Source organism: Rhinichthys klamathensis, unplaced genomic scaffold (genome assembly GCF_029890125.1).
Source record: "Rhinichthys klamathensis goyatoka isolate OS25496 unplaced genomic scaffold, OSU_Roscu_1.1 h1tg000121l_1, whole genome shotgun sequence".
In the NCBI taxonomy this organism is placed as follows: Eukaryota; Metazoa; Chordata; class Actinopteri; order Cypriniformes; family Leuciscidae; genus Rhinichthys; species Rhinichthys klamathensis.
Window position 1 is genome coordinate 5,210,337 of NW_026606658.1, and position 15,584 is coordinate 5,225,920.

The window sequence follows — 15,584 nt, forward strand, 5'->3', positions numbered from 1 at the left end:
TGATTTGTTTAAGTACTACAGCATTACATATTACAATCGTGAGGAAAATCTCAAAGTGTCTCTATGACCAACCTGTACACTTCTCCTATTAACAATCAAGCCAAACACCACCCAGCATTTCCACTCAGCCTCAGAGAAGAAATATAATCGCACAAGCTGATAAAAATCCAATCTTTTCCAAACCCCCGCCCCCAGCTGTAAAAGCTCGGAGTGACGTTCTCAGAGAGGGGGTTTAAAACAGCTTTAAAATCACGTTGTGTAAGAACTACAACCTGAGCCGCATGATGAAATCAGAAAGGTTACACCGCCACAGAGAGTCCCTCATTTGATTTTCCCAGGCTTTTACCAACACGCCGCACACGCTTTTCTCTCCGTGGAGTGCGGAGCGCCTGTTGACTGATGACCCCCATGAGGGCCACTCATGGAGCATAAAAGCACAGGGGCCCCTTAATGGGGCTGAGAAGCTCTTCTCATGGATGGCCGTCATTGACAAAATTACACACATTTAAAATGGGTCTCACAGCTCATATGGTGCATGCAACATGTGTCTAACTGGAACATTACAAAACAAACCAATATCACAGCAATTCACACAAAAAGAACAAGCAATTTTTTACTGAATTTCATTTTTATCTAAATCACAGGAATTCAACCCTACACTGAACCCAAAAGTGCTCTGATAATGGGCATGTTATGATGAGATGAGATTTACTAAATTAAACAAAATGATCATTTACAGAATAACATTCTCTGGAACGTCATAATCTCACAAGATTTATGCAGTTAAACCAGGACAGCATTAAAAGAAAGGGAAAATAACACAATAAACTAATGTTGCAACTGAACGGAAAACCTGGTGCAGTTGTTCTTCTGCACCATTTGTAATGGAATGTGCTGGCCGACACCGAGGCTCAAAAGTCACAGACACGTGCAGCATTTTTGGACATCATAGGTGTGTTCTGAGTCAGCTGAATTCGTGCTCTTGAATACTGCACATGCTTATGATTCCCAAAAAGGCTGTCTAATAGGTCCACTGCACTTGGATGAGATGAATTAATTTAAAGGGATAGTTCACCCCAATAAATTTGAATTATTTCATCATTTACTAATGCTGTTCCAAACCTGTATTATTTTAGATACATAAGATTATTTTTCTTCCTTGGAAACAGAGGAATATGTTAGGGAGAATTGCACTCCTGTTGAATCTTTGTCCATGATACAGGTTGTCATTATCTCCTTTTGTGCTCCACAGAAGAAAGAAAGTTATAGGAGTTTGAAACAACATCAGGGTAAGTAGCCTAAATGATGACAGAATTTTCATTTTTAGATTAACTGTCCCTTTAATCACTTAAACGCAACCACAAAACTAAATCAATATCGACCATGTGCTGTCCACTTCAGTGAGTCAATGCAACTGCAGGATAAAATCATTTGAGATCTATCAACACATAACTAAAGAAGACAAAGTAAAAGCTTAAATGACAATACAAACCTATAAAAAATGCATAAATTACTGAACAAGCGCTTAAAAAGCAAAGAACTGACAAATAAAGTATTACATGTGCACTGACAGTCTGAATCATTCTGCAGACTGAAGATGCCGAGTATGAACACGCCAGATGCAACGTTAGTGATAAATATGTCACTAAAAAGGTGACAATGTTTTGGATGGTCCCAGACTCCCAGCTCAGAGCATCCTTGACTTCAGACAGGGAGACGCATCCGCACGCGCTGATGTTAAGCAATTTCCCCCATCACATTACACATCTGGAATGCAAGCTTGCTGGAATTCAAGTTACACTTATACATGATGGATGTTTACATGTTCGGATTTGCACATATATCCAATTTCGCTCGAGGAGAGCACCGTTAATTAAGTTTAAAGAGTGCTTACTCACCTTACAGCCCGCACACAGATGCAGTCAGTCTAGCGTCCTGTCCGAGCTCAGCTCAGCTCAACCCGGGAGAAATCTTGACCGCGCATTCCCAAATTTCCACCAGCGCCATCCAGCGCCGCAGCCAGTACATGCAGATCTCGCGATAACGACGTTCTTTACATATGCAGTTCTCGCGATAAAGGCTTCCCTTTGGATTGAGGACCGATCTGCTACCATCTGCTGGAGCTAGTTGGTATTGTACGTCAGAATGCCATTACGTAACCGATTTTGGTTTTGTGTAGACAAAGAGAGAGAGGCGTGAATTCTGAATAAAGCTTCTTAGCGTGTTCTTAGCAGTGCAACATTGTGTAATAATCACACAAAAGCAAACAACAGAGTGGCTAATGGTCTATAACTTGCACTTTCTACGAACTGAGTATAATAGGACAAATATTAGGTGCATATTCCTGTGTAGCATTTTCAACAAAGTAGGCTTTCAGTGAAAGAAAGTGCTGTCAGAACATGCTATTTGTCCACTTCAGAAGGACATATTAAACATTATATATTCTGTTTTATTACATCAAATGCCATAAATGTTAATTAAAACAATAATGGGTAACAGGGTTGTTAGCTACAGGTTGTTAGAAACCTGTACACAGAATATCTTAGAATACAATTTGCATCTAAAAGATGTACTGTTACTTCATCCTAAAGACCTGGGTGTTATATTAGACAGCAACTTCTCTTTCGAAAATCATATTTCATATGTTACAAGAAAAAACAGCCTTCTTCCACCTCAGAAACATTGCTAAGCTACGGAACATGACATCTGTTTCTGATGCAGAAAAGTTAGTTATTGCAGTCATGACCTCTAGATTACTGTAATGCATTACTAGCTGGTTGTCCTTCATCCTCAATAAACAAGCTACAATTAGTCCAAAATGCAGCTGCTAGAGTTCCTACTAGGCCAAGAAAATATGATCATATAACACCAATTGCATCATCTCTACACTGGTTACCTATTTAAGTTCCGTATCAATTACAAAGTATTGCTACTGACTTTTAAAATATAAGGCCCTAAATGGTTTAGTTCCTGTGTATTTAACTGATCTTCTATCGGCTTACAATTCATCATGATCTTTAAGGTCACAAACCACAAAACTCTGAGCTTTTTGTAGTAGGCCTACCTATCTAAGTCCACTAAAGGAGGGAGAGCGTTTTCACATTTGGCTCCTAAACTCTGGAATAGCCTTCCTGATAATGTTCGGGGCTCAGACTCACCTCAGTTTTAATCTAGATTAAAGACGAATCTCTTTAGCCAAGCATTAATATAATGTATCTCATAACCTTATACTAAATCAGATCAAATGCACATGATTATCCATGCTTAACGTTATGAACAGCAGCTACGCTAATTATTTTCTATTTGCTTCTCTGTTTTATCTCGGGATGCCCATCCTGAGGTAACTAGAGAGTATGTCAGCTTCAGTCTGAATCCAGGCTCTATGAAGACTTCAGATGCCTCAACATCTGTGAAGAGAGACCGCCAACTCCTGCGAGGACTTCAGATGACGCAAACTCTGAATCAACATGCTAATGCAACAATTTTCTATATGTCATAATCATTTGATAACAAACAAGTATTCATTACTTCAACAAGCTCATTTTTTCTGCCTTAAATAATTACATTGTTTAAATTAGTACATTTTTAGCTAACTGTGATTTGTATGTACATTTCTGAAATCACTCTAAATTGTAATGTAGACTCGTGCATTTTCTGTAAGGGCTGCTTTGAAGCGAGGTGTATTGTGAAAAGCGCTATACAAATAAATGTGAATGTAATTTAATTGAATTTAGCCTAAATTATGCTGACAAGTTAATAGAAGCCATCATCACTTCTTTAGGGGCAAAAATAGGCTAAGTGTTATTAAACATGTAGATTTTGCATGTAAAATGTGGGACAGGGCTGAAAATAACTTAAAATAAGTTGATAATTATAAATATTTTTTCTACTACAAATTGAATAACAGCTAGCCTGGTTAAAACCAGACCATTCTCAGTTGTAACTGAGTTATGGTCTGGCAAAGCTTCATAGACAAATCATTTCCAAAGGGGCGTCACCAACGGACGTAGCTCAAATGCCTCTGAGGGCAATTGGATAGACCTAAAACCAATCAGAGCGATGAAGGAGATGACTTATGCAGAGCGATGTTCGTCTGTTATAGAGCAGACACTGATTAGCTACTTGCTCTACGTTTATTTAAAATTAACAGCAAGACAACTAGAAGTGAATGTGCTTTCCATTAAATAAATCACACACGGTAAACAAAACCTTAAAGGTGCATTGTGCAACATTTCATGTTAAAAATACCCGTTTTTCTAACCCATACATGCTTAAACAATTGCCTGATGGGCTGAATGAGCCCTTCTCTGATCACTGCGATTGCCTCTATAATCCTGTACAGTAAAATAAATAAGAGGGATTCGGGACAGAATTTGAGACTGGGCGTGACGTCATGCGCATTCACGCTCACCTGGCTATGTCTGGCAGGTTTGTGTATTCGCCGCCATTCTCCGTATCAGCGAAGACAACTCGAGCGACAAAACTTTAGTCAACTTTCGACAAAAGTAGAAGATGGATTCTAAGAGACCGGCTTGTAGTTCATTCCAAACCCCAACGCAAACTCCACGTAAGACAAAGAAAAGAAAACTTTTGTCTAGTGGCACCAAAAGGGCCAAATTGGAGTCAGACAGGTGTCGGAACAAGACGAGAGTCAACATCGGGAAGGCTTTCAACAAATGGAGAGATCTCCGGTCTGCTCTAGGGCTCAAACGGGATCCTCAGTTGGCTTTTACAAAGTAATAACTTATATTGTTCAAGAACGTGTTTCCACAGTAATACAATCATAAGTGGATACAGTAAACACATAAAACAGTTCAACATGGAGATAGATGGAAACAAAAACCGACGTTTTCTACCCCCGTTTTCCCCTCACACATAAGTGTGTAATTTACTCAAATGTCTTTCCTTTCATATATTTAAAATGACTTGCAGATTTATAACTTTATTACCTCTGAAGACATTATGACTGTAAACAAAAGATTTGTGTGGCTGATGCTCCTTTGGTTATGAACAGCGTGCTCGTGCAAGCGTGCGTATGCGTGTGGTCCATGAGCGTGCACACCTCTGGTTGCAGTTTCGCTTGTCGCCAAAGGGGGCATAGTTCTGCAAAAACTCATAGACTTGCGCAATGCACCTTTAACAAAAAAAACTTTGCTATGAACTTTGCAATTTAGACGCGCAAACTGGGTGCCGGTGCATCCTCGGACGCGGCGCCGCGCGCGCTGTTACAAAAAAAAGCCGTGCACAGACTGCACACAGCCAAGCTCACCAAACGCGTCATTTTTGCCGCGCGCACCTTCGCACTCGTGTGGACGCGTCGAGTAACAAGAGCGATGTTCGTCTGTTATAGAGTAGACACTGATTAGCTACTTGCTCTACGTTTATTTAAAATTAACAGCAAGACAACTAGAAGTGAATGTGCTTTCCATTAAATAAATCACACACAGTAAACAAAAACTTAACAAAGAAAAACTTTGCAATGAACTTTGCAATTTAGACGCGCAAACTGGGTGCCGGTGCGGTGAGACGTACATGCTCAGGCAGATTCGGCTTGAAGTCGTTCATCCTTGGACGCGGCGCCGCGCGCGCTGTTACAAAAAAAGCCACGCACACAGCCAAGTGCACCGAACGCGTCATTCTTGCCGCGCGCACCTTCACACTCATGCGGACGCATCGAGTATAAACAAGGCTTTACTCCGTGTCAGCGCGCGCTCTGATCGGTAAAGGGGTAGAGATTTCAGATCTCCAAGATTTCTCGTCTTGGGAAGGGGTGCACAGACCTCTCCCGAATCATCTCCAGCAGTAGCAGCCTCCGAAGCACCACTAACTATGCCTCCGTTTCCCTCGTAAGCTGATTTTAGTATTTAAACATTCTCTATGATAAAAAATGTTGGTGAAAAAAATATTTTTATAACATGGTTTTGGCGGTTATAGAGTTCTAATGACGGTGTTCAACTATAACCGTCACACCCCTAGTTCCACGGCGGCATCCATCTTTGTAAATGTACAAAATCTGCTTCACCGTCGCTGTGCTGTAGTCATCGTGTAAAGCCCGCCCCAACGTTTCTGATTGGTGCCACGATTTCGACGGATTAGAAATGGGCTTGAATGAGCTCTTTGACAGACTAACTTGCAGAGCAATTTGCCGGAAGTTGTCTGGGTTTTCCCAGGCTAAATAACAGCTTAAAAAACTGTCAAAATGAGAAGTTGATTCTAAATGCCATGAGCAAGAAATACCAAAAGGTGGCACAGACAAAAAAAAAAAACCATTTTAAAGGGTCGGTACAGAATACCTACCGTAATCAGTTTTAAACTAGCCACTATTCATGCTTTGATTGGTTTTGTGCATGTATTTTTTTAGATAATACATTTTTTATGTATTGCTTTATCTATTTTTGAAGAAATGTGACATAATTTGAACAGGAGGTGCAGCTGCTAAACAAAGATCAAAACATTATTAATACAGTACACTGACAGATTGCTTCTTTATATAAGAAATCAGACCATATTCTGTTTAGGGACAAAAGTTTATTTTAATGCTAGATCATTTTAGGTACTTTATATGTCTATCATAGATCATTGCAATGCATAATGTGTCTGCCAACTATATGAACCAGCAAATCACAACATGCAATGATGTGTTTCCATTGTAAACAGCACACAAAACAATGGGAGGAAAGGCAAAGATCATTCCTTTCTCATGCAAATACGAATCAGTTGTTGTTTTTGGATGTGAGTGCAAAAGGTCCCTGTTTGCTGGTCTGTGTATCTCTGTACGCATCTGTATTTGGCCTTTACGTTAAAGCATGTACTGTATGTTGCTGTGTATATACACCTCTGTGTTCACATAAGATGGGCAGGTTTCTTAGAGGTCGTCAGTCTCTCCATCAAAGGGGATGTTGTCCAGCTCCATGTGGATGTGGCTGTGCTCCTCATTGCATGTCCAGCCGATCGGAGTGCGGTTGAAAGAAGGCCGACAGCAAAGGTTAAACTCAGGCACTGGCTGCGGCTCCTCGTCGGTCGCCTTGATTTCAGGGGCTTCAAAGGTGACAAGACGAGAGGCCTTGTCAAATCCTCCAAAGGGCAGAGCCATTCTTGTGGACAAGAACAACATGTAGATGTATCAGTTGAATAACCACTATCAACAGGTATCTACGCGTCTGTGTAGAATTATTTTTATAAATGATCAAATATCATAGTACCTATTAAAACTCTTGTACTTGGGAAGTTCCTTGTGAACTTGAGGCCCTGGCATTTTCCACCTCATGGTTTCTTTAAGTTCCTCATCATCTTTCATAGCATGTTCCCATGGTGATACGCGTCTCTTTTCCTTCTCTGCCTCAGCATTTACTTCCTCTGCCATAAGAAGAACAGAAAAACAAAAATCTATATTAATTCCATGGACTTACAAGTTTGCTGTTGAAAAAAAAATTAAAAAAAATAATTTAACAAGGTGAGATTTACCTTGAGGTGGCTCTGGTTTGGGAGATGGTTCAGGTGGAGCGGTCATCTCACATTCCAGAGAGGGAACCAAGTTCTGGAGGTTTAGCTACAAAGGCATGAGTAACAAAAAGAAGATCATCCTGTTATGCTGTATAATGTGCATTTAAAGTTTCATTAACTTAAATAGTGTGTAGAGATATGTGAATACCAGAATGTTCAGAGTAAATGTGAATTTAATTACACTGTGGTCTCTTTCTTCTCACATAATTTCTTAATTTGTTTACATGATGAGCAGTCATGCATAATGCCGATGTTATTTTTATAAAACAAGTTCCTTCAGGTATAGAAAGACCCCTTGATCTTGATACAACTGTCAGGGTTTATTTTGTGATCCCGATCCTATATGCAATCACACTATAAACCTCTATTTCCTATCAAAGCTATTGCTTTTCTCATGCCTGTTTTGCTGACCAGGTTCTCGTCACTGACGATGAATTTCTCCACCCTTTTCTGTCGCATCTTGAACATTTTGGAGCCCTTGTTCTTCATGAGAGACAGCTCCTCCAACATCACATCTCTAGGGGCCTTGATTTTGGTCCCCAAGTCCAGTTCACTGGCTTCAGCATTCTCATCTTGCTGGTCTGGTCAAGATCAGTGAAGTGGGGAAGGAAAAAGGTAAATTCAGACAGAATGCCACTTTCAAACTAACTCAGTCTCATCCTAAGACGTCATATGACTGACGCTTTTGACCATACGTCTACATCCGACGTTTTAGGTACCCTTTAACGTCAGGTAGTAGATGACGATCCTAGGGCGTCATTTAACTGACGCTTTACCTTTAGCGTCAGTTAAATGACGCGGGTAGGTTTAGGTCTGGGGTAGGGTTAGGATTAGCGTCATCTAACTGACGTTAAAGGGTAGCCTACCCTAAAACGTCGGATGTTGACGTATGGTCAAAAGCGTCAGTCATATGACGCCTTGGGATTATAGTATCTAAATGAAGCATGAAAACAGCATAAAAAAACATAAAAAGTGGTCTTAGCCTATACAGGACAGAAGCCCTGCACTCTTTCGGTTTCACTATATTCTTTCTTATAGTCCCCATGAATTCAAAATTGACCATACTTACTTTGTTTGCCTAAATTGATCGTTTTGTGGTGAACAATTCATCCATGCAAGTCAATCCACACAAAAAAAATTTTTGGCTTCGTAATCTTTAATCAAAATCTGAAATTTCCCCTCCCCTCTGCGTTGGAGGACCTTGGATGATGACGTAGGTTTCACGGTTTGGGCGTCTTCTTAACATACGTAATCACGCCCCTCCAACTGACAGTAGACAGGCTGAATGAAAACACCTACTTTTCTAGATCCAATCAGGTGCTAGTTGGGGAAAAAGCCACGCCCACCATTTTGCCTCATTTAGTATTCCGTTTCTCTCGGAAATACGTCACAACACTGGAGAAAAGTCGTTTGCAACTTCCGGTTCACGGGGACTTTAACTGTATTATAAGCCATTAAACCTGGAGTCAAGCCACATCCAAAGGCAATAGCATTAGCGCCACACAATATTGGCGTTTATTTGAATTTATCAGTGTTTTTTTATAACAAATTGATTGAGTAATTCAATGACTCATAAAGACTGTGTCTGCATCTGAAATTGCATACTCACTGAAAAGGTTCTTATTTCGAAGAAGTAATTACTTGTGAATGTGATCCGGACGAACTACACTCGCCATGTTGTCATTGTCATGTGACTTACAACGTCAGTTGCGTCCCTTCACTGCTATTCACAACTACCCTATGGATTGAATGCGCACTTCAGAATTTAGCCGGAAGTAAATAAAAGTAAGTGTGATCCTGTGTACTATTATTATTACTAGTTTAGGGAAGTATGCATATTCGAATGCAGCTTATGACTTTGAAGATACTGCACTTTTCACGTACTGTTTTCTATTATATAGTAGGCTTATTTGGATGCAGGGAGTCACATATTTCATTCCTGAATAAATCCGTGTTTTGAATGAATCGGTTGAATGAATTCAATGACTCATAAAACTTACTAGCACCTACTTACTAGCACCTAGCATTTTCAAAAAGAGTGCAAATTCATAGACAATAAATACACAGTCTGTCTAGAACGCACAAACATGGACAAGCTTAGTGATACAAACAATAAAAATCAAATTCGTTTGTATAAAACTGTTTGTATAAACAGTTTTAACAGAGCATGAATCACACATGCAATATTTGTCCCAATGTGTGTATGCATGACAATCTGCTGAAACAGACTGAAGTGAAATAATTTGAAGTTAAGCGGCTTGAAATCTCTGCCGAACAGCTCTTCTTTTTGGCAGTCATTTTGCTGTTAATTTATTTGGCTCTGAAACGCTAGCCGCAAGAATGTTGTCCTGTAAACAAACTGCCCATTATGAGCACACTGCCAAGCAGATGAAGTGAGAGAATCTAGTACACTAAACAGCCTCCACACACACACAAACACAAAGCATCTAATCACTGAGCTGCTCATTAGAGGATAGCTGTGAAGTCACACAGTTTGACAATGTCTTTGAGATTTAACTCTCTTTAGAGGAATAATTGGCCAGCTACACACTGCATAGGCTAACCGCTCATTACACTGGTCTTTATAGTATGATGGAGGCATTTTTTTATGTCAAAGCTGCGATGAGTAATTGCATCGCAACAGCTCATCAAACTGTGGGAATTGATAGCCCATGACTCCAGCAAAAACAGGAACATTATAACATGCTGTTCTAGTTCAAATGTGACATTTCACTGAATCTAATGATGCATTAAAAAACAATTCAAACTGTGACTATTATTACAAAAAGTCACAAGCCCCTCATTAAAGTTGGTCGCAATACTATATGTGTGTTTATGCCAAATGTTCTCTCTTTTTGAGGCTCTACACATACTACCAATAAATTAAGTGTTCTCAGTGGGGATTTACACCGTGAGAAATTTACAGAGAGCCTGGGGGTTGTTTGGCATTTCTGGCTCTGGCTCTTCATGTTGACACAGGACACCAGTGACTGAGGGCGTTTGGTAATTAAGTGTGACATTTACAACACTCATCCGGTCATCACGGGATATCACAAGTGAGTGTTCAACCAGAATTAAGGTCTGTGTATTTCTACTACATATGTAAATGTGACACAAAGAAACACCTCTGACCATATTGTGAGATGTTTGTGAAGTCTGTGATGATTTTCGAAGGATTCTTCCTCTTGTTGCTTGGAGCAGGTGTTCCAGAGACAGGCATCACTGCAATCTGAGGGGGGGAATGAAATCCGTATAAACTGGTAGGGGAAGATGAGAAAAGATGCAATGTGCATTTTCTGATAAATTGTAATGTATTTAGGTTTAGCGTGATCATGCATCCCCCCAAAAAAATATTATAGGAAATAAATTGATAAAATAAAAGCATAAATTATGAACGCTCATAGCTCAGTGAATTATAATTATTATTAAACTAAATAATAAAAACACCAGCAACAACATGCCACAAAGGGCCCAAATTCGGAGGGGCTTATTGATGCTCTCTTCACTTCAAAATAAACTAGCATACCCATAAATATAACAATATTATTTACCCTACAAACAAACATAAATTATTTTTAATATATTAGATATTATGTGGTAAGGAGTCATATTAAATCTTTCAATTGCAAACCCCAATGTTTTTTCCCAATCTGTCTTTAACATGTATTAAGTAAATCTTGTGACATTAACAGTAACAGTTAGTTTTGTATTTGTATATGGCTTTCTGTTCCTGATGACTGTTTGCATGAATATTTAAAGTGTCCGATTAACACTAATATTAGCAACATATAACTATAAAGTATATTTAAGTTACGGTGAATTATAGTAAAACTTTAAATTCCATAACCGACACCATTCTCTTGTTGCAAAGAGGGGTATTTTTGTTTTAGCACACTAAATAAATCCACCATGGGTAACTGGTCAGCAAATTCCTCAAATGTCCAACTGAAGCATTGCAATGGTAAGCCTGAGTAGTCTGAATGCCATATTAAACACATTTCTGAGGAGCTGTGAGAAACATTTCTGCATTTGAACTAATAATAATAATAATTCAGTAAGGACCACACAGTTAATTCATTAACAATAACATATATATTGAAATATAGGAGTGTGTTGGAATGTTATTTATTTTCATTTGTGTGTTTATGTAAAATGAATTTATCATTTTTGTACATATATGTTAAGAAGATCCAGTATGTCAGTGTTTATTAGATCTATTTGAGTTATGAACTGCAGCAGGAGGCAGATCTATCTAAGAACAACATATATTTTTACCATTTGCAAACAATAATAAATCATCTCGGCGTACTCTAACCCCCTCAGTACATGATATTACCTCTAGATTATGAGCTCATTATAACATTTTATTACCTGCAATTCCCCCCGTTGCAATCAATCAAACATCACAATGATTCCTCTTACCTGAGACCAAAGATTCAATGTTTCAGAAAACAAATCAAATCACAGTTTGAATCAAAGGTTCCCAGGAGCGCTGTTTTACGGTTAATCCAGTTCCTTAGGGTTGGCTAGGATTCCACCAACTACTGCTCTCTTCTACATCCCAGGGAGAGTGAAATCCTATAGCAGTGTTTGGGACAGAAGGTCTTTGGGGAGTGGGGAGGGGGTTTAGTTCAGCACAGGGACAGAGCTGATGGTGAGGAGATACTTTTCTTGCAGATACTTTTAGGTCTAAATATAGAGCAATGAAGAGCAAGATGTTTTCAGGGAGGACATGTAAAAAGATTATGTCCCACTTCTTATTTCAGTCACTTACTTTGGTCACTTACCCTCTGCATTTCTTACAGTAAATAGTTGGAACTTTCTGTGTATTGCTAATATTGAGCTGAATATTGAATGGCTGAGATCACATTTCTAGCTTTGACTTTCACAAAATTCTAAATTCAAAGCGATTCACTAAACACAAAAGTTCTACATTGTGCATTTGCTATTTTTCCCTTTTCTGATTACAAAATTTCAGTAACTTTGCAGCATTTTATGTAGCTATTGTTTACTCTTATCAACAATATTTACTTTACCAGTACCATTTTGTATATTTATTTTAATATTTTATTGTGTATATTGTGTATCCAGCCATGAATTACATCTTAATCAGTACTTGTAAATCAATTACACAGTTTGTTTTATTTTAATGGGAACTAAATGCTAAAAAACAGACCATTTTATTCTATCCATTAGGTAGTTTTGTTGATATTCTTCTGAGGAAAGTCTTTTTCGTAGTTCTTACTTTGAGAAGCAGTTGACAGACCTCCATAATGAAGACATATTGCTCCTGAAAAGGAGTCAAGATTATTTACAGTTTGTACTTCACCAGTTTAAAGTATGGTCAGTAAACTTTCATAAGGCACGCTGTGAGAGTTCCAGTCAGTCTTCTCAATGTCAAACAGAAAATCAGACCTCTTTCAAAGAAGAACATGTCAACAGAACTTAGCTACTTGCTGTGCTGCTCAACTAAGGTGCAACATATCACAAACCTCAGGATCAAGAAATGCATCGTCATGTGTTTTCCTTTTAACCACGCTATAGCAGGATGTATATAGACAGGACAGACAGGACAGACATTGACATTGGGACAGACATTGGGCCCTATCATACACCAGGCGCAATGCAGCACCAGGCGCAACACAAGTGTTTTTTTTATATATCTGAGGCCATTTGTGCGCCAATGGGCGTGCTGGTCTGAAAAAGAGGTGTGTTCAGGCGCATTGATGGCGCGTTGCTATTGTGAGGCAAATGAAATAGACTGCGCCATTGACCAACTGAAACCTGGTCTAAAGTCAATGGCACAATTTTATTTTTTTGTTATTTAAAGAGCGCGTTAGTAATGTGCGCCTATAGGTCCACAACGCGCACACTCTGCTTATTAAACACACAGGGACACGCAGCAGCACACAAACATGGCAAGTATTCAAAATAAAAGGATTACAATGCAAAAGATTATTATTGTGTACATAAAGATATGGTGGAATCTGGCTTGTCCTGTAGATGGTATGCTTGCGCGCTTTAACCTCGTGTACGAGCAGATCCGTTTGCGCTCTGGAGACGCGTTCAGTCTTTCCCAATATCAAATTCCGTCATGTAAATAGCGAATCCGCCATGGCGCCAGCGCAGTTGGCATTTAAAGGGAATGGGAGATGAGACTCTGATTGGTTTATTGCATGTATAAAGCCCAAAACACATCCATTACTCATTAAGAGAATAGGGACAACCCTAGACCATGCGCCTGGCTGCGATTTTTTTTTTTTTTTGCAGGGTGGTAGGGGAAGACTCGTTAATATTCATTGGGGAACTAATCCCTGATTGGCTCGCCGTGACGCATCTCTAATGAGATGTGATAGAGAAAACAAACATCGTCTCCTTCGTGACAGACACTTTCGCGAAGGCAAGGCATACCTGTCAACATTTGGTTATCCAAATCCGGAAGATTTGTGCGGAGACCGCTCACGAACTTCGCAAACTTCTGTATCTTTGCGGGGACACCGTCTTGATCTGCCACGTCAATCTGAGTGACGTGTGACAGCGAACCAATTGCGGATTAGTTTCCCAATGAATATTAATGAGTCTTCCCCTACCACCCTACAAAAAAAAAATTCGCCACCTCGCTGGCGTGCCGACCATTTTACCCGTCGTTAAATAAGTGCACTTGCGCTGTGCGCTTTTAGACCATGCTAAGAAATTGAGGAGCACGTGAGGTACTTGCTATCGCCAGTAGGGGCGTCTGAAGGGTGAAAGTAAGAATGTGGCTCATGACAGAAACACAGACCTGTGGCTAAAGTTAGCACTTGATATCTTGTGACATATGATCGCGGGGCATAGACCAGAGGGGTCAGAAGGCAGTTCACCTTATGAGAGGAGGTAAGATTACAGAGCCAAAGCTTAGTTAAAACTGTTTACGGTTGTTCATCACAACACTAAAGGTTAACATGCAGTTTAGTTACCTCTTGAATATGGGCGTATATAGGTTATATAACATCTATATTATATATTAAAACATATATAACATGTTTTAAATATATTTCTACATGATAAAATATGCCTGCACTCCATGGCAAGTGTTTTGTAACTGTAGCGCTGCCTTGGATTCAGTAGAGTGACTGAGTGAACTTATTTAAAATCTCGTGCAACAGCGCCGCTCAGGGGTTTTTAGGATAACTGCATGTCCTTTCATGACCTTCAGCACAACATACCGCGTTGTAAGATTCCAATTAAAAACATTTATTGTGAAACACTATAAAACAGTTCGCATGATCTTTATATTTATATCTGCAGGTTAATCTATTTGCGAGCTATGAAATCAACAGAACATTAGAGAAAATAGAATAAAAAAACACATCCGCCACTTATATTTCTACATTTATTTTTATTGCTTTATATTAACTCAGACCGAACAAAGTCATTCTTGTATTCCCAGTCCTAGAGCCCAAGAATCCATAAGTCCATTAAACTTTCCATTTTCTCTCATTCAACATTTGCATTGTACATAATTCCACTATAAACTTCAAATTACCCAAAGCAAGTGTAATTGATTTAATATAATTACGTTTTCATAATATTTAACACAAAATAATACATTTACTAAATTAAAGCTTTAAAAATGTTGTGTAGAAGCATGACATACATTATGACAGTCTTATTAGTACAAGAAAATTTATATTTGAGTGTATAACTTTATCTAACGGCCCAGAAAATCAAAAAGGCAGTTTCCTCTCTATTCTAGCTTTCAAATTTGATATCTTGCTTCATACCTCCCATTTGCATACATCCATTCTGTCATCACCTTTATACTTAAATGACACAAGGCACACCGTAGCTTTACATCCAATCAACCCTCTTAACCTTAGTAGAGAAATGGTACCCACCATTCCATGTTGTTCCATTACACCAAGGCCATTGGGTCTTTTCTGATAAAAAAAAAAAAAAGGCAAAGCAAGCAAAGTTCAAGACATGTGCAATTTCACAAATGCTGTTAAACAGCTCACACAAGTGATTTAAATGGATGTCATACCTGTTTGGAAAAAGCATAAGAGCAAGCACCAGGGAAAGTGGTCAATGTCACAATCACA

General features: G+C 39.1%; 2 protein-coding genes across 7 annotated transcripts in view; both read right to left on the reverse strand.

Annotated features, from left to right (window-relative positions):
* usp54b (ubiquitin specific peptidase 54b) overlaps positions 1-2,002 on the reverse strand; it is a 139,001-nt gene extending 136,999 nt beyond the window's left edge. For all 6 annotated transcript variants that reach the window (XM_056255633.1, XM_056255630.1, XM_056255629.1 and 3 more), the window contains exon 1: positions 1,899-2,002. The gene's annotated coding sequence lies outside the window, so the exon portion shown is untranslated. The remainder of the gene's footprint in view (positions 1-1,898) is intronic.
* A 4,506-nt stretch (positions 2,003-6,508) lies between these two features.
* On the reverse strand, positions 6,509-12,118 carry myoz1b (myozenin 1b). Its single transcript, XM_056255650.1, has 6 exons — positions 11,926-12,118; positions 10,636-10,732; positions 7,915-8,084; positions 7,465-7,549; positions 7,203-7,356; positions 6,509-7,094 (listed from the first exon to the last, which is right to left on the reverse strand). Exons 2-6 carry the CDS (start codon positions 10,721-10,723, stop codon positions 6,866-6,868), a joined length of 726 nt encoding a protein of 241 aa, XP_056111625.1. The 5' UTR covers positions 10,724-10,732; positions 11,926-12,118; the 3' UTR covers positions 6,509-6,865.
* Positions 12,119-15,584: the final 3,466 nt, after the last annotated feature.